The sequence below is a fragment of the Carettochelys insculpta genome, chromosome 8 (assembly GCF_033958435.1).
Source record: "Carettochelys insculpta isolate YL-2023 chromosome 8, ASM3395843v1, whole genome shotgun sequence".
NCBI lineage: Eukaryota > Metazoa > Chordata > Testudines > Carettochelyidae > Carettochelys > Carettochelys insculpta.
Window position 1 is genome coordinate 13,996,930 of NC_134144.1, and position 20,560 is coordinate 14,017,489.

At 42.8% G+C, this 20,560-nt stretch overlaps 1 protein-coding gene across 2 annotated transcripts in view; it reads right to left on the bottom strand.

Moving 5' to 3' along the window:
- Window positions 1-1,840: 1,840 nt before the first annotated feature.
- The window catches only part of LOC142017197 (aldehyde oxidase 2-like), an 84,041-nt gene continuing 65,321 nt past the window's right edge, over window positions 1,841-20,560 (bottom strand). For both annotated transcript variants that reach the window (XM_075001917.1, XM_075001916.1), the window contains 10 exons: window positions 18,447-18,674; window positions 16,368-16,463; window positions 15,223-15,351; window positions 12,482-12,556; window positions 10,546-10,598; window positions 9,824-9,938; window positions 8,611-8,676; window positions 6,625-6,813; window positions 5,401-5,568; window positions 1,841-1,907 (listed from right to left, as the gene is read on the bottom strand). In XM_075001917.1, the coding sequence (XP_074858018.1) occupies window positions 1,854-1,907; window positions 5,401-5,568; window positions 6,625-6,813; window positions 8,611-8,676; window positions 9,824-9,938; window positions 10,546-10,598; window positions 12,482-12,556; window positions 15,223-15,351; window positions 16,368-16,463; window positions 18,447-18,674 (1,173 nt within the window). In that variant the 3' untranslated portion in view covers window positions 1,841-1,853. The remainder of the gene's footprint in view (window positions 1,908-5,400; window positions 5,569-6,624; window positions 6,814-8,610; window positions 8,677-9,823; window positions 9,939-10,545; window positions 10,599-12,481; window positions 12,557-15,222; window positions 15,352-16,367; window positions 16,464-18,446; window positions 18,675-20,560) is intronic.

Consider the following 20,560-nt stretch of genomic DNA (forward strand, 5'->3'; position numbering starts at 1 on the left):
GCTGGGGAACAATTGGATAAGCAGAAGTTCTGCAGAAAAGGACCTCGGGAGTACAGTGGATGAGCGATATGAGTCAGTATATCCTTGTTTCCAAAAAAACTAACGACATATTGGGCTGCATTAGTAGGAGCATTGCCAGCAGACTGAGCAAAGTGATTATTCCAACTATTTGGCGCTGGTGAGGTCACATTGGCAGTACTGCATCCAGTTTTGGGCCCCCCACTACAGACAGGAGGTGGCCAAAGTATGCAGAGAGAACCCAGAAAAGGGCAGTATCCTGGACTCATGACTTATGAAGAGAAGCTGACAGAACTGACCTTATTTAGTCTGCAAAAGAGAAGTGTGAGGAGGGATTTGATAGCCGCCTTCAACTACCTGAAGGGGGGTTCCAAAGAGAATGGGGAGAGGTTGTTCTCAGTGATGACAGAACAAGAAGTAGTAGTCTCAAGGTGTACTGGGGGAAATCTAGATTGGATATGAGGAAAAACTATTTACCTAGAAGGGTGGTGAAGCACTGGAACCTAAGTAAGTGGAGGAATCTCCATTCCTAGAGGTTTTAAAGGTCAGGTTTGATAAAACCCTGGCTGGAATAATTCAGATGGGGTGGGTCCTGCTTTGAACAGTGGGTTGGTTTAGATGACCTCCTGAGGTGTCTTCCAACCCTAATCTTCTGTGATTCTATGCTGCAAAGCAGCTGATCAGAGCTCAATCTAGCATTCCATTGAAATGTTCTCAGGCAAATATTCTTTCCCTACATTTCTTTTAGCTGAAAATATATTTAAACAAATGCACATAATATTTAAATAAATATTTAAATACAAATATTTAAACAAATACAAATATTATAATTAGCAGTTCTATATAATAAAAAAACCCTCCCTCACGAAAAAACCCCTCAAACCAAATCACTGCATCCCTGTAAGGTATACTTGTTCACCTCTACACTGGTGTAAATTGGAATCATCTCCATTAAAACCAATGGAGTACACCAACTCTACACACATGTAACTGACAGCAGAACGTAATTCAATGTAAATAAAGAACACTGCAACTATAGAGTTATTCCTCATGCTAATTAAATAGTTTTTTCCCCCTGGAGTGGCTTTTCCAGCTTTAAACAATCAAGTGTAATTATTATTCATGTAGCTGCTATTTCCAAGTGTACCAGCCTGAGCCACTCATTCACTTTTCCCTCATGTACCTCCATATTTTTTCGCAGAGTTTTACCTATGTATGGGAAAAATTCTCCTTCAAAATTCAAAATAGTCTCACCTCATCTTCTTTAAAATCCATCCTGAAACCTACCTCTGTCATGACGCCATTTGTTTTGTTGTGACTTTTCCTGCTCAACTCCACTTTTACCCCTTTGTATGTGTGTACCATCCACTTGTTAAATACTGTCTGAGACCTAGACTTTGAAGTTTTCTGGGAAAGGAATAAATTTTTTTTAAAAATTGGATACATGCCTAGCATAATGGGTTTGGGATTTCAAAGTGTAATGGTAATAGACACAATTAATAGTAATGGCAACAATGGATGTAAGTGGGTCATAAAGTGGAAAGCTTGTGCTTTGGGAGTAAGTTCTGCTTATGTTTATGTGTAAGTACTTTGAAAGCCAGGAAGTTACTCCAGATCCACAATGATGTAGAGAGCAGAATTTGGTCCAGTTTCTCTTAAAGTAAAGATCTCTTTTTCCTGTTCAGTGGAACTGCAATTAATGGTAGCTGTGGTCCACAAATGTGTGCGTGAGAATGAGTTTTAAATCAAATATTTTATTAATATATTTGGAACACTTTAAGCCAACAGTGATAGAAACAGTCACAAGATTATTTCATACTTTGGAAAACACCATATTAGGCTATGTCGATGGCCCAAGGTTTATAGGTTCCAGGTTTATCTTTGGGAATCTAAAGGAAATAAAAGAACAAAAATCATGATTTTGTTAAGTCTGACATTGTTAAATAAGAGAATTCACTGTAATTCAAAATCTGTGGTCCAAAATATTTTCCTTTGATCCATGTAAATGTCACTGCTCATGCTAATCCATATTTTCACACTTTGAAGAGTCTGAGCATGACATGGCTATAAACAGCAGGTCTCCTCATCAGCACACCCCTCTGAAACACACTCTCTCAGGCCTCCCCCTTAATCCACATAAGATAAGCGAAGCAGAATTTCCATGAAGAAGTTTATACAGGTATTGGAGGAGATAAAATATACTGTGTTGCCTTAAGCCTCTTGCTTCAGATTTTATAAGTTAGACTCCCACTGCTTTATCCCAAATCAGAAAGAAATCTAAAGTAGAAAATTTGACTTAAACACTTGTTGTCACTGACCAAACCAAGGTGAATTGTCCGTGGTAAAGACACTTCTCTGGAATGCTAGACATGACTGAAATGCAAATGGGAATTAATCAGACTAATACATTCTCCTGGCCAGACTCCTTGGAGGACTGTACTAAATGGTCTATTAACACCTGGGAACTGAGACTTCCATAAAGTTTTCAAGAAAAGAACTAGGAATACATAGAAATAGTGTTGCATTCATATTTTTGCAGGGTGACTATCTGCAAGTAAAAAAAAATATATTAAAAAATTGCCTGTAAAAATGGCCTTTTGCCTTAGTGAATTTTTTTTTAACAAAATCACATTTAATTTTCCAAGTTAATGGGATTTTTTCACACAGTCTTGTTATTACTGTGTGCAGCTACTGTATCTAAACTCCCCCCACCAAAGACTGTCCACATCTACTTGCTGACCACCAGACCATTCTGAAACATATACAAAGTATTATCACATCATTACAATCAATACTCAATGGGGACCACATCCTAAAATAAATCTTTACTGAATATCTCCTGGCCTGCAAACATGACACCTTCTCATAGGGCATCTTGGAAGTAAATGAGCGATAAATTTAATTTAATGAAAGCTGCATTACAGCTAGCCTTGTTGGAGAGCATTACACGAGGCTTACAATAAGATAAACTTTGTTGGACAGGAGATTAATCTAGTAGTTATGTTTTGTCTCTAGAAAGCATGTACTTATTTTGTTTTATATATAATCTTTTCTTTCTGTTATCCTTACTCCTATCACCGGAACCTTTGGTAATAAATTCATCCTTGTTTTCACTACAAACACATCTAAATTCTTTGATATGAAGCTAGGTGCTATTTGTGAGGTGGAAGACATTGTAAACTACATGGCAGATTACATGGCAATTATGACATAATTGCTCACTAGTTTGGATTATGCCTGGTATGTCACACCCACAGATTCCTGCTTCGTGATACCAAACCCTTTAACAGGGTAAGGGACTGGCAGAAATAGAGGAGAAGTGATGGTACATCTCAGAATGTAGGCCATAAAGAATGGCAGGAATGGAGAGAGTCAGGCTGAATTCTCCAGCTCTCTGTGGATACTTTGAATCTTCATCAGATCTCTGGAAGTCCACCAGGTTTGAGGCCAGGTCCCCATGGTGAAGACTGACAAACCCTGGCCTGAAGGGAACTCTTACAGGGGAAGCAGAAGGTTCTGTGTCACATTAGCTCTGCTCTGGGATTTTCCATGAGAGGGCAAAATCTAGGTCTGTAGCTCTTACCATATTCTCTGCTGCCTGTTCTATTTGTGTGAGGTCTGGTATACAGTAAACCCCAAGATATGCACACTCAAGTTGCGCGAATCTTGGGTTAACGCGACTCTGAGTGGTGGGGAGCTGGCTCCTGGCTGTCCGCCACTCAGGGGAGCTGGGACATGCACTGGTCCGTTTCCCAACTCCTGTGAGTGGTGGGCAGTCAGGAGCCAGGCACCAGCACCCTGCCACTCCCCAGAGCAGGGAAACCACTCCTGTCAGGAGTGGCAGCCTGACTCTCACCATCTGTGACAGGTGCAGTTTCCCAGGAGTTTCCCAGCTCCTGTCAGGGGCGGCAGCCTGACTCTTGACTCTTGGCTGCCACCACTGACAGGAGCTGGGAAACTGACCAGCACAGCAGTGCTGATCGGTTTCCTGTCTCCTGCCAGCTGCACGGAGCTAGACCTACACCTAGATTTTGCCGCTGCTCACAGGAGTAGGGAAACTGACCACTGCAGTACTAGTGATTCACCGACAGCAGTTTGAGAGCCAGTGTATATTCCCTAAGTGATATTACCTAAGGAATGGAGGGAGTCAGTGAAGTTATGCCAGGGATGAATCTGATCTATTGTGACTCCACTCTCACTGCATGGGTTCACTATGTGACATGTCATGGTCTTTTGTTCTGTATTACAAACTCAGTATGCAGTTGCTGTTTGTTACACCTTAATGATCTGGTCCTCAGTAGCTATTCCTTCCCTTGTTTGGTCTCAGCAGCAAGTCATACTGTCTAACATTCATGCTGCACTCTGCAGAGTTCCCTCTGTTATGCAATATTGCTGTGGAGTGTTAAATATCCGTTTCAATGATGTGTCTCTATTTCCTGGCCCAGCTCCCACTGAGGTGAGAACAAGATCAGACATTATATGTATTTATTGAAAAATGTGTCCATCCTATGTTATGGAAGTATCAATATTATATACTTCATGCAACAATTCAGACTCATGTCCAAAAAAGTTCTCCTAAATGTCACAGAATCCCTGACAAAGCACCCTACCAACTCTTCATCCTTCAATTCCCTTATACCCCACATGGGCAGCTTGGGAGAATAAAGGATACATATAATGATGTATAGATCTGGGCTCTCGTGAATCAAGCAGGGAATGAATTCTATAGTTGAGGACCCTCACCAAGAAGGCCCTGCTCCTTGACTTTCTAACAACCCAGACTGTGATAACCATTAGTGGTAAAAACTGCCAGAGTATCACACAGAGAATGAGATGGCTCAGAGAGCCAGGCCCTAGAGATTTACAGATTAAAGCCAACACCTTAAGTTCTATATAGATATTATTTGAAAGCCACTGTAGATCACTGTAAATATAGGTACTTGTATGGGAACAAATTCATTACTGGTGCAATGTTACAGAAGTAAAGGAACTCACATAAGGGGTAAAGTCAGCCCAGAATGTATAAAGTACTACGGAGATCTTCTGGAGGGAAAGTGCTATAAAAATTCAAGTTATTATTGGTGAAGAAATTGAAGAGATCAATAGGGTCAGAACCTTACTCAGCCAATCCCCTATTTTATGGTTGCTCATTTCTAGCTCTCAGTATATGCTACACTGGCAAAAATACCCAAACCATCCCAAATTTATAACCATGTAAATAAAAAGCAGACTCCCGTGAGTGTAATGCACTATACAAAAAGATGCAGCTCAATGATCTGTCTGTGTGAATACAGAATAATTAAAAATAAAGACAGGAAGCAAGAAGCAGGAGGAGGTGGCTAACACAGCGACGTTTCCAAAGAATTAATAACCAGCAATTACCATCTCAGTAAAGTTGTCAGTACAGGCCATTCGAATCCGCTCCACAGTCAAAGGGCTGTTCAGGGTGAAGGTACCAGTTAATCTTCTTTCCTTCCGCACAGCAGCCACTGCATCCCGGATAGCAAAGAACACAGAACATCCCAGGAACAGTCCAGCCTCGCCCACCCCCTGATGGAGAACAAAGGCAGACACATAGGTTTACTTTAAAAAAAAGCAGTCAAGTAGAAACTGATTGACAACAGGAGGCCAGAGACTTAGCTGGCAAAGACAGATAGCTCCATTGAAACTACATTGACTTATATCTGGTCAATTGATGTTGATGGAACTAGGCTAATTTATACTGGCTGAAGAGACTGCCCAGACATCTAAGGTTTTTTTGTTTTTCCCCGCCCCCCCCAACAAATACAGCTGTATACAGTAAATCTCCTCAGTGCTCTGAGTGCTCCTGCCCATAGAAATGTTGAAGGCAAGGCTCTGGCTCATGATGTTTTTTTTGTGATTCACATCACATCTCCACTAAAAGCAAAGGTTTACTCTGACCAGAACTGCATATCAAACTGCAAAGCAATAAAACAATTCAGACCTTTCAGTATGAATATACCTTCATTCTATGCAAATTCCTTACAAGTGGATACCATTCTAGTTCCTAAAAATAGTTTTCTTTGGAGAGATTAAACAATACACTCTGATATTTCTGTCTCAAGTATCCTCTCCATCAGCAAATGTCTATTTGCTCTAAGCAAGTAAAGATTTTCATCCCTAGTAGTCATTCAAAAATTCCCATGTCTCACATGAAATTCCACCAGATACTAGGTGGGGCACTGGACATCTGCCCATTCTGCCAGCACAAGACCTATCATCATCACATTTCAAACTCCAGTCTGAGGATGTAACTGGTGCACATATGCAGCAACTGGCACACTCAAATCTCAGTGTCTGGTTACGTTTTCTATATACTCAGTATATAGGAAGAAAAGAAAAAAATGCATTAAAATTTCTGTTTGTCTCACAGCGAACTTAAAAAGGTCCTTCTGGTTATAGAGGTATTACCGCTGCCTTTGGTGTTCCCCATTTTAAGTACAGGAAATGTGTCTGTTACCTATAATATTACAACATCTGGAAAGCAGCTTCTAACTACATGCACCACATATGCAGTTTGGTAGCTATAATCAAATAACGTGCAGAACTTGCTATGACTTCGCACAGCACAGTTGGCTTGTTTACCTTAGAGGAGTAGATGGCAATTGAGTTTTGGGAGTTTGGCAACAAGTAAACCCTCAGCTGTTGAGGTATGTCACAGACAGCAGGGATCTTGTATGTATCTGGACCCAGAGTGTACTGCTCTCCTTCTGGGGAGAACTTTATTTCTTCCATTGTATAAAGTCCAACTCCCTGAACAAAGGCACCTTCAATCTAAGGAAAAAATGTTCACAGTTTCTATTTTCATTCATTTTAAAGATAAAAACACAAATTCAGCTAAACTTTTAGATCTACAACACAACTGGTCCCTTTCCTTCTGGGGCAACAGGACGAAAAACCAATGCTAAACTAACTAGAACCATGCAGATACTCCCCCTGGGACAAATTCTACTCTCCCTTACCCCAGTGTAAATCCACAATAAAGTCACTGATATAACTTCAGCAATTTCAGATTTATATAGGTGTAACCGAAAGAAGAATCTGGCCTACAGATTTCAGTGGTTCTACTCATAGGACCAGGAATTTGCCGAAGACATGTCATATAAATAAGTTATTTTATCTAACACATGTTGAAAAAGGAATTGAGGATAGCAACTGACATTTCTTCCAAGAAAAGATGTCAGACACTTTTATTTGACAATTTTACCTCTTTTAACTTGAGTGAATAGCCAAAAATTATGAGTCTTTTAAGTGGTGCCATGTAAATGGAGAAACTGGCAAACATCAGTTATTTTGTTGTTTAACCCTTGCAGTTGTGGTAGAAATGTTCAACTCCTATAGTGATGCCTGGGTCTAATTCAGTGACAATATCAAATGTGGTGCAATTTGGACATAAAATAGGAGTAAATCTTGCACATATTTGGCAATTCTTGGGTACTTATAACAGGCATCAATTCTGGTTAAAGGAGAGAGAAACCAGGTATAGGAGTAAGAGCCAATAAGTGGAGGGCATAATTTAAGGCTGGTCTCATATTTTTAGTCTTACTCATATCATCCTGTTAGCAGTTTGTCCTTCTCCCTATCTGTTTCTGCTCTGTAAATAAATCTTTTGCATACCACCTTGGCACTCTGTACCTTGAGGAAGTGCCCTGCAACTCCCATCTTCATCATTTTACCAGATCCCCCTTGCCTCTCTATGAAAGATTCTGGACATTGGGTGGAAAGCCATCATCACCAATGAAGAGATCAGAGTAATTACCAACCAGCAGCTCATTTCCACCAGAATAAAAAGGAAACATTGGACATATTTGGGGCCTGTACGCCATATGCCAACATACAGACACCCACATGAGCTATCAAACAGAAACCAATTGGTGTGAGGAAATGAGGATTTCCAAAAGAAACCTTAAGAAGAACCCTTAGCATGGATGGCAAAATAGTCAATCTCAACATCACAGAACAGACAGAAGTAGCAGCAAATGACAGAGAAGAATGGAAGAGACTGGTTTCCCTGATGTGTGCCAAGACTGGCATAGGAAGGATGTAAAAATTCACCACTCTGGTAAAAAAAAATATTTTTTCTGTTCGCTATTATCACTACCGGAACACTTATTACCAGATCCTGGTCCCTTTGAAGTCAACAGTCAATTGCAACTGACTTAAACAGAACCAGAGTTTTGCCTTCTGCAGTATTTTGGCTATCTGTTCAGAGTGAGGTAAAGATTAAAAGAGGCAGCAAGAGGGATTTGTGACTTAGCCCTGAGATATACTGTGCCCTTTCTGCAAGGCCTCAATTCCCAGTGAAGTAGGCAGTAGTCACTCACCCCCCCCTTTAGAAAATGTTCAGCATGTTGCAGAGGCTGTCTATTTAATTTATCATTAACATGTGCAACAAAAAGCAAATATTGCCTATTTCTGAGCTCACTCAACACCTATTAGTGACAATACATAGTCTCTCCTTGTCTTCAGAGGACACTGAATTGGATCCCTTACTGGAAAATATTTTGGTGCAAGAAATAGCCATCACTAACATCTATAGCCTAGCATGCCTACGGAAGTACTGGTACATACCTGTCCTATATCTACAGCCGGATTTATGCTGAAACAAGCATCCATGACAATGTCTGTTCTGATGTTCTGTTAAACAAATGCAAACTTTTGAGGGTACATACTTTGTAAATAATACAAATAGCAGATTTTAAGGAATGCAAACCCTATAAAATTATATTCCATGTCAACAGCACAGTATTGCAGATTTATTCTGAAGCTCAGAAGCAAGTTCCAAAGGCCCTGGATGGCCAAGGGATGAATTTGTTTAAAGTCAACAAGAAGTCCTGTGGCACTTTATAGACTAACAGCTATTGTGGAGCATCAGCTTTTGTGAGCAAAGACCCGCTTCATCAGATGCATCTGACAAAGTGAGTCTTTGCCCATGAAAGCTCATGCTCCACAATATCTGTTAGTCTCTAAGGTGTCATGGGACATCTTGTTGTTTTTGCAGATACAGACTAACATGGCTACCCCTCTGATACTTGTCACCATAAAAGGCACTCTACGTTAAGTGGTTTTGGCGAACTTTCATGAGTATTTGGCAACTGAAATGCGCCAATGGCACCCTGCTCTCACTGATGCACTGCAACCTGGTATGAGAATGGATCCAGACATGAGTAGCATGAGGTGTGGGGGAGGCACAGTCCCCACCCATGGTGCCAGCGAGACACTTCTAGTGAATTGAGAGAGGTCTGGTAGTTGCCACTCCTGAATATGCTTCTTTCAGTAACACAGAAGGCATTCTGCCTTCTCCCCATTCCACCAGAACAATATCTTTGCAAGCTGCTCTTTGCCTAGTGCCTTTCTTCCTTGCCCTTATGTGGCAATGCCTTCAATTGCTTCAATAAAAGCCTGTGAAATAGAGGATTGTTACTGATTACCGGGGCATACATGTTTGCACTGTTGGCCGCTGTGGACACGTTCACTCTATCAGGTCTCATTTAACACAAAATAAGGTGTCTTGTGTTATGTTTTCTTCTTTATCATCTCCTGTTTGACTTTCTCATCCTTAGTCTCATTAGTTAGCATCAGATCTTCCTTCCAGAACATTAATAAAAGTGAGAATGACAGACCCATTCAGAGTTACCGTGGCACTTGTCTGAGAACATGTAATCAATGACAATTCTCTCTTCTCAGAAGAAGAAGCAAGAGGAAAAATAACTACACCAATATAGCTCTGGAGGGAGACATACAGGAATCTACCAAGGTGTCCCTAAGGCCATTCACTATTTACCTTGTGATCACCTGTCAGACAGTCAATTTCCACTTCAGAACAAGCAGCTCCAAAAACAAAATATGGGAAAGCCTGACCTTCCCCTGTGTCCCAGTTCATGTTTGCCACATAGCCTCTGGTGGGAATAAGAGCATCCTTCAGACTGAGTGAGCAAAGCCATTTGATCTCCAGCATCCCCACCTCCACCCTCTCAATTGCAGAGCACATTGCCATGGAAATCATGTGACAAGACCCGGTTAATATCCTGCTCCAAGCCAGCTATTTGCACAGGCTCTAGTGAAGAAGGCCCTCTGTGTTGCAGCATTGCTGTGTTTTGCTGCACGCAAGAAGACAACGAGCCAGGGAGTGGTACAGATTCCTAGCACTATGAGGCACATCTCAGTGTAAGTTTTCTATGTCCCATCATGGTGGGAAGCTCTGCCTAAAACTACATGGGATGGTTCCACTTTCCAAATGCCAGCACGGGGTGAGAGATGCAGCTATAGGCAGTGAGTATGGCCTGGAGAGGAGACTTGTCCTTTCTTGGTTTCAGCCAACATGCAACATGCAGCCTGTTTCTTTGGGCTGTGTGCTAGGTGCCGGATTTGGATTTCAATAGAAAAGGAGGGTGAAAGGGCTGGTGAAGATGAGAGGTGAAACTCTTATCCTCATTTGGCCCACCACTAAGGGCCACACCTAGTCCTTGATGCTGGTAATTTCAGAAAGATTGAGACATTCCTTACCTGAAGTAGCCGGTAGCTGAGAGACTCACACTTTGTGCATGAGCTTCAGTTATCTGCAATAGATCCATTTAGTTTTAAAGCTGAATAGAAATTTAGGTAAAGAAATAAAAATATTTGTTTTACATTAAAAAGAAAATTAGAAGTGGTAAGAACTAGGGTGCAGACTGAGACAGCAGAAACCCACAGGATAGAGAACAGAAGTTCCCGCGTTAACCACAATTTAAATCAATTTCACTGAATCAGCTTTAGTGGGTTGTACCAGTGTATCATTTTAAGTAAGTTCATTTCTAGCTCAGACTAGGCCGAGGGACTTGCTGGTGATGACAGAGGGAGTCAGCACCACAGACAGGATGAGAATTTTGAGGTGCTCATTCTCAGTTCTTTGTTCACCCTACTAGACCATATTACTCTGACTTGGTCTTTGCCACAGTGAGCAGCAAACACCTTCATCCTTTTCAGCAGAGTCAGTCAGATTATTTACAGAAGAATGCCAAGATACGCACATCTCAGTTTAACGTGACTGAGGGCGGTGGGGAGTGAGAGCCTCGCTCTGGGCTGCCTGCCACTCAGGGGAGCTGCACAAATGACCAGCACTGCAACCCTGATCAGTTTCCTGGCTCCTACCAAGTAACAGAATTTGACTTACACCGGGTTGCACAAGAATGCAACCTCAGCATAAGGTAGGGGGTCTACTTTATGCACATTGATATTAAACCAGGACCCTAATGACTTCAGTGTAGTGGTTAATGAATTAATAGCAGAACAAACCATAATAAGTAATCTGACACACTCTTATTCAGGTTAGTTAGGTAAGGTGAAAGAACAACTCTCCCCCAAAGTCTGACCAAGGGAGTATTTCTTTAGCCTGTTAGCCCTATAGAGCAGGGAGTGTCTCTTTTCTAGGTTTTCATAGCACCCTGCAGAATGGGGCCCTAATCCAATGGGGGACGCTAAGTAGAGCCTTACTTGAAAAATGTTTTGCTACTAATAATTTAGAAGCCCGAACAATCATGAAGAACCAATTACATCTTAGTTTAAAGAGAAGCAATTCTTATCTGATATTTGTGTCAGATGTGCATTGAAACACTGGGCAAATACCCAGGCACTTGTCAAGAGGATGATGTAGCTGTAGTTAAAACTGCTTGGGAAGGCAGGTGGAAAAGGATTGAAAGGACAGCCTTGGCAAAGGACAGTCTGAAATCTAAGACAATGCTACATAAGTGATGTGCTAGGAAATGCTTCAGGAAGAAAGCTGATCTTGGGCAAATGGACACCAACATGGTAGATGAATCCATAGCAGACAGTAGCAGTGATGGAGGGATGCCATGGTATCCTGTGCAGGGCTAACTAGGAAATCTCTTCCAGGGAGAAGTGCTCTGGATTGTAGCCCTCTGGTGAGGACTTCATTCTGCAGTGTGCAGAATGTTGATAAGAGTGTTCTGGAGACTTTGGGAATGGTCATTATATATCAGTACGCCTATTAATAAACGCTTTGTCTGCTTTTTGCAGAGTTGTATGTAGGAACACAGTCACAGTACCACCATCCCCTTCGAAATAGTACTGCCTGGCCTCCCATTCCAGGAGTGATTTCTGATGAATACTTCACAGCTGACATGTCTACGCTGTCATACATAGACAACACTGCTCAGCTCTTGTCCAATTCCAGCATAAGGCCAGGTTCCTCCGGGCCCATGCCAGGGTACATAGGAGGACACAGCAGAAGGGCACTTCATGCAAGGGCCAAGGGTCATGTCATGGGGGAGCAGACCACACTATCCACTCTGATGCTTGATCTTTCCTGAGCTCCTCCAGGGACAGTGGGCTCTATGTTGCTTCCTAACTGAGGATGGATAGTACATGCCACAGTGTAAACCAGGATTCATCAGCCCACACCCTAGCCCATGCATTTTTATAGGAATGTAAAAGCAGCACTGACCCAGTCCTCCCATTTCCCTCCAGGGTTTTTATTAATGATGGGCTCCAGGCGTTTCCGAAGAATCTGGCAAGCATTCTGGAGAGGAGAGAGGTGGAAACAGTTAACAGAGAACATATGGGCTGTGTCTACATGAGCCCCTTCCTTTCGAAAGGGGCATGTTAATGAGTGGGTTTGAAATATGCTAATGAGGTGCTGCAATGAATATGCAGCACCTCATTAGCATAATGGCAGCCATGGTGATTCAAAAGTGTGGCTTTTCGAATCGCGTGCCGGCCCTGGCAATGGGGACCTATGGAAAGGACCCCCCCCGCCAGTTTTTGAAAGCCCTTCATCCTACCTGGTGTTAGGAAGAAGGGCTTTCAAAAATGGGGGAGGTCCTTTCGGAACGTCCCATCTCCATGTGCGTCGTGCGATTTGAAAAGCTGCACTTTAGAATCACGGTGGATGCCATTATGCTAATGAGGTGCTGCATATTCATTGCAGCACCTCATTAGCATCTTTCAAACCCGCTCATTAACATGCCCCTTTCGAAAGGAAGGGGCTCATGTAGACACACACAGGATGGATTCAGCAGCAGTAGCAGCAACATCTGCTTTGAAATTTCAAAGCACCATCATCTGTAATGTGTTAGTGGTACCCTGCCAGGAATCTCATTCTGAATACCATCATCCCATTACATATCATGAACATCTATCCCCGCTTCTGTCTAATTCTAACTGGCTGGCCACGAAAGCAGCACTTATCAATGAGTAGCTCTGGTGTCTGTCCTTATGAGACCAACCCATTCACACACTCATAAGAACATAAGAACATAAGAATGGCCATACTGGGTCAGACCAAAGGTCCATCAAGCCCAGCATCCCATCTGCCGACGGTGGCCAATGCCAGGTGCCCCAGAGAAGGAGAACAGAAGACAAGTGATTTATCTCCTGCCATCCATCTCCTGCCCTTGTTATGAAGGCTAGGGCACCATACTTTATCCCTGGCTAATAGCCATTTATGGACCTGACCTGCAAAAATTTATCAAGCTCTTTTTTAAACCCTAATAGAGTCCTGGCCTTCACAGCCTCCTCGGGCAAGGAGTTCCACAGGTTGACTGTGCGCTGTGTGAAGAAAAATTTCCTTTTATTAGTTTTGAACCTACTACCCATCAATTTCATTTGGTGTCCCCTAGTTCTTGTATTATGGGAAAAGGTAAATAATTTTTCTATATTCACTTTCTCCACACCATTCATGATTTTATATACCTCTATCATATCGCCCCTCAATCACCTCTTTTCCAAACTGAAAAGTCCCAGTCTCTCTAGCCTCTCCCCATATGGGACCCTTTCCAAGCCCCTAATCATCTTAGTCGCCCTTTTCTGAACCTTTTCTAATGCCAATATATCTTTTTTGAGGTGAGGAGACCACATCTGCACGCAGTACTCGAGATGTGGGCGTACCATAGTTTTATATAGGGGAAGTATGATATCTTTTGTCTTATTATCGATCCCTTTTTTAATAATTCCTAACATCCCATTTGCCTTACTAACTGCCGCTGCACACTGCGTGGATGTCTTCAGAGAACTATCCACTATAACTCCAAGATCCCTTTCCTGATCTGTCGTAGCTAAATTTGACCCCATCATGTAGTATGTGTAATTTGGGTTATTTTTTCCAACATGCATTACCTTACACTTACCCACATTAAATTTCATTTGCCATTTTGCTGCCCAATCACTCAGTTTGCTGAGATCTTTTTGTAGTTCTTCACAATCCCTTTTGCTTTTGACTGTCCTGAACAACTTGGTGTCATCTGCAAACTTTGCAAACTCATGTCTAACTGAAGCCATCACCAAATAGAAGACAAAGAGCTTGGCTCTGATCTCCTACTGATTATGTCACTCATTGGCCGTGTCTACACGTGCCCCAAACTTCGCATTTTGAAGTTTACTAATGAAGCGCTGAAATGCATATTCAGTGCTTCATTAGCATGCGGGCGGCAGCAGCGCTTCGAAATTGATGCGCCTTGCCGCCGCGCGGCGCGTCCAGACGGGGCTCCTTTTCGAAAGGAAGCCACCTACTTCGAAGTCCCTTTATTCCCATGAGCTCATGGGAATAAGGGGACTTCGAAATAGGTGGGGCCCTTTCGAAAAGGAGCCCCGTCTGGATGCGCCGCGCGGCGGCAAGGCGTGTCAATTTTGAAGCGCTGCTGCCGCCCGCATGCTAATGAAGCACTGAATATGCATTTCAGCGCTTCATTAGTAAACTTCGAAATGGCCATTTGCATGGCCATTTCGAAGTTTGGGGCACGTGTAGACGTAGCCATTGTGATCAATTTACAATAGTGTCAGCAGGAGCAGGCCCAAAGTACATAAAAAGTTAAGGTGTTTCATTCTGATGGTAATTGTATCACCAGATGCACTTGCTATATGCCCTGGAATATTTTATCAGCTTGTGTGTAAGTATCCACACTGATATTAGGACTAGTCAGTTCCTCTGACTAAATCCTGAACAAGCAGCTTTAGATCGGATACCAAAATGCAGAGACAAAAAAGTTGTGAGCTTGTACTAGTTCAGCAATTTGCCCTGGCATAAACTGCTCATGCGACAAACACAAATGAGACACTCAGAGGAGAAGGTACTGATCTCTGTCAGTGGTGCTCAGAAATGACAATGATGGGAGGGTTACAAATGTTCTGAGTGATATGCATTAGTTGAAAGAAGCAATAAAAATAGTAGTAATTCATAAAAAAGGTAACCTGGACTGCTTTTCCATTGACGTCTGAGCCAACTGATCCTGCTGTGACTATCGCATTAGGAACAGTTACTGTGCTTGTTTCGCAAAAGTGTACATATGACAACGGTACGTTTAATTCACGGCTGGCAATCTGCAAGTAAACAAAACTGTATCCAGTCCCACTGAGAGAAAACAGTATTGACTCAAGAAAAAGAGCACTGCCAGTTCTATGTATAAACAAGACTCAACTTGATAGGGGATGTCTTGTGTTACTTTGACAATGCCAAGCACTAAAATCTTTTTCTGCTGCTGTTCTTGCACAGCTCTACCCTGATGTGTATAATGTGTATAATCACCTTAATAAAAAGGTGGGAACAACTGGAAACAGCTAAAATTAAAGAAAATTCCCTTATATCCCACATTTTCCTACTTTTTCCCTTGCAAAAGGTGGTAGATACAGAGTGGGTTGGACAGTTTTGTCTCATATCTTTTCCTGGATGAGCTGTTCTCTCTAACCTGACTTTTGATGTATATTGAATACTTTGGGTCAGATTTTAAATATAATGATTAGCTCTCTCTCTATTGGATTTGAAATCTCACCCTTCTTTCTGCCTAACCAAATAATCTGAAATGATTTTATTAGGTCACGTTTCCAGTTTGCAATGTGACATTGCATTGTCATAGGTATACCTCATTAGCATACCTAACTTCAGTCCCCAAATTAACTATGTTCCACCTACATTTGGTGTCTCTGCACGTCATTGTTCACAGGTGTGTATATCAGAAATTCAGAATTTTGTTGCTAACATTATAGTTATTTACACTGGAGGAATTAAATCCACGGCGTCTTAGTTTCCTCCATGAAAAAGTTGTTTTCCCTCTTGTTTTGGATCCTTTTCATCTGCTGTGCTGTACATTTGGTGCCTAAATACCTTTGCGGATCTGGGCGTTTTGTCTCTGACCTTACCTCTTTCTGAAGCCTGCCTTTATCTGTAATTCAAAAGTGATAATGCAACATAAAGCTCAACCTTAGCCTCCCTCCTGACCTTGGCTGTTGTAGAATTTCCCTGCAGAACCTCCAAGCACAATTCACCTTCTCTAATGATGCAATTGCATGAACATCTCTCATATTTCCATCTTTATTCAAATGGTTAATTCCTGTCTCACCTGTAACATCTTGGTGTGAATTCCTTGTCCCATTTCAATTCCACCATGAGTCACCAGCACTGACCCATCTGTATAGATATGGACCAGAGCTGCAGCCTAAAGAAAAAAACAGAGATTTCTTGATTTACTTGTTAGAGCTGATGCAAACATCATAACCATTTTTAACAAGGATGGAATCAGATTTCTTTCCCAAAGGCACAGCCATCTGGGTGTTGTTGGTGTGGGGGTGTCAGGGAATCTTCCAGCTGATAACAGCTGGCTTCTTGCAGTTACCAGTTTAGGCTGAGGAGCCATTTCGCTAAGCAGTTAGTTGGTTGTTATCTGGAGTTTTGCCACGACTGCAATCATTCATTTCACAATTATATTTTCATTTTTAACAGGTTTTTTGAAATCATTGTGAAAGTGGGTGACTGAGCCTTGTCATCATCTCACTTCTGCTGTAAAGTATTTTTGGCATCAAAAATTTTTTGCCTTCATCCCCAATCAGAAGAGTAGGAGTAGAAGGCAGTGTTTCATGCTGGGCTGCTGGTCCTTGTGGACAGTAGGCAGAGCTCTGGCTTTGTGTGTGAGGGTGAGTGATGTTGCCCTCTAGTGGCTTTGCCTCCAGGCAGGATAAAAGACCTTCTACTGTGAACTGCTAATTCTCCTTTCGTGCAAGTAGTGGAGGCCTGTCTTAGAACTGAAGAATCCCAATACTAGTCCCTACTCCTCGTGTGTGTTTGTGTCTCCATCCCCACAAAGAGTATATAGGAATTGATTCTGTTGCCCGCAGCACATAGATTTATTACAGATTGACAGAACTATCTGCCCACTCTTCATTACTTATGAAGAGAAATGTCTTGGCTGCTCTTCCATTCTCCCACTTGTAAAGGGGAACCTTACTACTTCACTGTCACATGAATGGAGTGGGATGCTATTTCATTTCTTCTCGTCTTATGTTGGCACATCCTTGCTACTAGTCAGATTCCAGAAAGGTAGCCATCTTAAACTGGGGAAGGTGTGGAACTATGCCAGAAGCACATTTGAATAAAAGTGATAAATTTCTATTCTTGATCGCACCTCAGAAACATTAATGTCTCCTGTGCACAATCATGAGAATAAATCTATCCCATGCAAGCCTTCTACTCGCATGCTAAAGTAAGAGACTACAATGCAGAAGTGAATATGAAGCTGGTAAGAAATAATTTATATGCTCTTCCTGTACAACGCACCCTAGTCCTAAGAGCAAGGGACTGCAATTAGCAAAGTGGCATGAAATCCAGTGTCTGTCTGACATCTTTATTATATATAAAAAACATGGGGTTGGAGCCCACGCCCCTGCCATGGGGCACCTGCCAAAGTACTGGGCCAGGGCTGGAACCCCCTGCCGTAGATACCCTCCGGTAATGGGGAGGATGCAGGGCAGAAGGGTGGGGAGGCCTAGGCAGGCACTCTACTTCAGAAAGGTCGCTGACTTCTGGGCTAGGGGGATGCCTGAGTCTGGGGGAGTGGCAGAGCATTTATTTAGAGGCAGGGGGTGAATGTGACAAATAGGGAGATGACTACCACAAGTGTTGCAATCTTTGAACTCCTTTTGGATGCCACTGCTCTACTGCCTCAGCTACACAAGTGGTCATTGTGGGAAAGCCACTAGAAGCAGCATGACAGATATGTTGCTAGTGAGCTACACAATTATTTGCTAGGCACAGAAGAATAGTGGAATGAGGAATCAGCAGTTCTCCTCCTTGTGATGGGAGGAGTGTGTGGTTGAGTGATTATATCAGAGGTTACAGAGAGGACAACAAGTACATAGATGTGGCACATTTTTTCTGAAAGGAATTGTGGCTGAATGGATGAGACTTGGGTCTATCATATTAGGTACCCAGGTGTCTCTCTCTCTCTCTCCTCGGTCCTCCAACTATGATAACTGCGCTCCTGCTTATTCTTTAAGAATGCTGGAGCTCTGAGAAAAACAACAAGAAGTCCTGTGGCACCCTATAGACTAACAGATATTTTGGAGCATAAGCTTTCGTGGGTAAAGACCCACTTCATCAGATGCATGAGCTCTGAGGTCTTTCAAGCAGCACTTGCAAAGCTTACCTGGTGGTACTGTGTAGCATTAGTTCCAACTGAAAACTTCATGGGAATAATGGCAATCCCTTTCTTCTTCCAGTAATTTTGCTTGTTGAATTCTTCCACAGCTGTTTTCCTACTGTAGTATTCAGATTTCGCCATACATTCATTCCAACATTTTACTAGGTTTGTTGCATCAAACTCTTCCTTGTAGGGTGTTAGATTAACTCCTTTGTACATGTTTATTTCCCTGATCTAAAAAAGAAGGTGAAGAAGCTGATACAAAGTATTTATGGAGGGCTAAAAATATAGATGGCACTTTTGCAAATATAATGACACAGCCCCTGCCCTGAAGTACTACTAATGAAAGTGCCTGAGTCTGTCAGCTTGAGTAGTGTAAATGGGAGTACTCAGATGTTTAAGACTCAGGCTACATCTACACTATGAGATAAATTCGAATTTAAGGCAGTTAGCTCGATATTACCATGTGACTGTCTTCATTGTGTAACCCTTCTATTAATGCCAGGTGCCTGCCAGAAGGGTCGGGTTCAGCTCCTGGGGGGTTTCCTGTCAAGGACACAACCAACCAGCTCGAGCTCCCACCCAGTGGCCTGGGACAATTTCACCCCATTTGCTGGGTGCCTGTAAGACGGTTCTCCCCTGCCTCTCTTATTTAATGACCATAACCTACCCCAAGTTTACAGTGACAGATGCAGTATACCTAAGCAAAGAAGAGACAAACCCCTTTAACAAGATACCATCCCCATATGCTATAGAACCATGTCTCTTGCTGGGGCTCTTGGCCCTTTACCCCACACACAGTTACAGCGTGTACCTCCCACAGTGCAGTCCCAAACCCAGAGCCCACAGATACATCACCAGGGCAGTACTAGCTGTCCACTTGTCTGCAGCATCCCCTTGCTGTTACCTGCTGGCCGCTGGCTACTCCTCTTACTGGCCACCTGCTGGTTGCCAGGCTTATAGCTATATGGCCAAGGCACTCAGCAAGCCAGCTCAACTAGTACCCCTCCCCTCCTCTCCATCATGCTTTAAACCAGGGAGCCCCGTGTAATCAATGTCTTATGCAGCTATGGCGACTGCCTTGTCCCCCACAACAACCCAGGGCATTGGTGAGATCTCACAACTTCCACACTGAGTGTCAGCTTAAATTGTGATTTTACAACGACGTGTTTAAAATAGACCAAATCTCATAGCTTACTTGCTACCCATTAGGCTTTGCCTGAAAGGTATCACACATGCACACCTTTGCATTCTCATGCAAATGATCTCTGGGAGACACATTCCTCCCAGCCTCAGTAACACACATGCAGCCGTTTGCATTCTCATGCAGATGACCTCTGGGAGACACATTCCTCCCAGCCTTCAGCAGCATTATGTTCCTGCTGCCACATTCCGTACAATTGTAAATACCATTAGCTCGATTTAGGGAGCACTAATATCAATATCATAATATCGTCGGAACCGGCTAGGTGTAAGTGTCAAGTTCAAATTTAAAAGTTTGAATAAAGGCCAGTGTTGAAGCACCACGTCTGAAAATCGAATGTATTAACCTCCAGAGGTGTCCCGTATATAACCCACAAAGCCCCACAGTGCTCTCTCTGGCCGCTGCTCTCCAGATGCACAGGAATTGGGCAACAGGAAGACCGTGAATTTCAAATCAGGACCAGGAAGCCTGTGGCTGTGGGGTCATGTTTGTATGAGATCCTGAGAAATGCCTTTGTTTCTTTGCTATTAGCACTCTGAGCACACATACCCATTACAAATAGCCCCAGCACAGAGTTTGTGGTTCTGTCTCTACCTCTGCTAGCTGAACACTTGTTATTTTTTTCAGCACTGCCTGGTGCCAGCTGTTGCAGTTCCAGTGGCAGCAAGGCTGTTGTGGGGGTTGTACTTGCATAAGAAGCCGAAAAACTTAGTGGTTTACATTTATGTATGCCCCCCTCCAGCCCCCACAGGTGCCACGCAGTCAGGGTCTTTCCCACTCTCAACCACATCACATGGATAGCCCCCGACTCAAGAAAAGAATGTGCCTGCCATTCAGTGCTGGCCGTGCTGTAAAGCAGCACCATGTCCTAGCTTGCGTGTGGTTAGGGCTCCAAGGACAGTAAAGATTTTCAGGA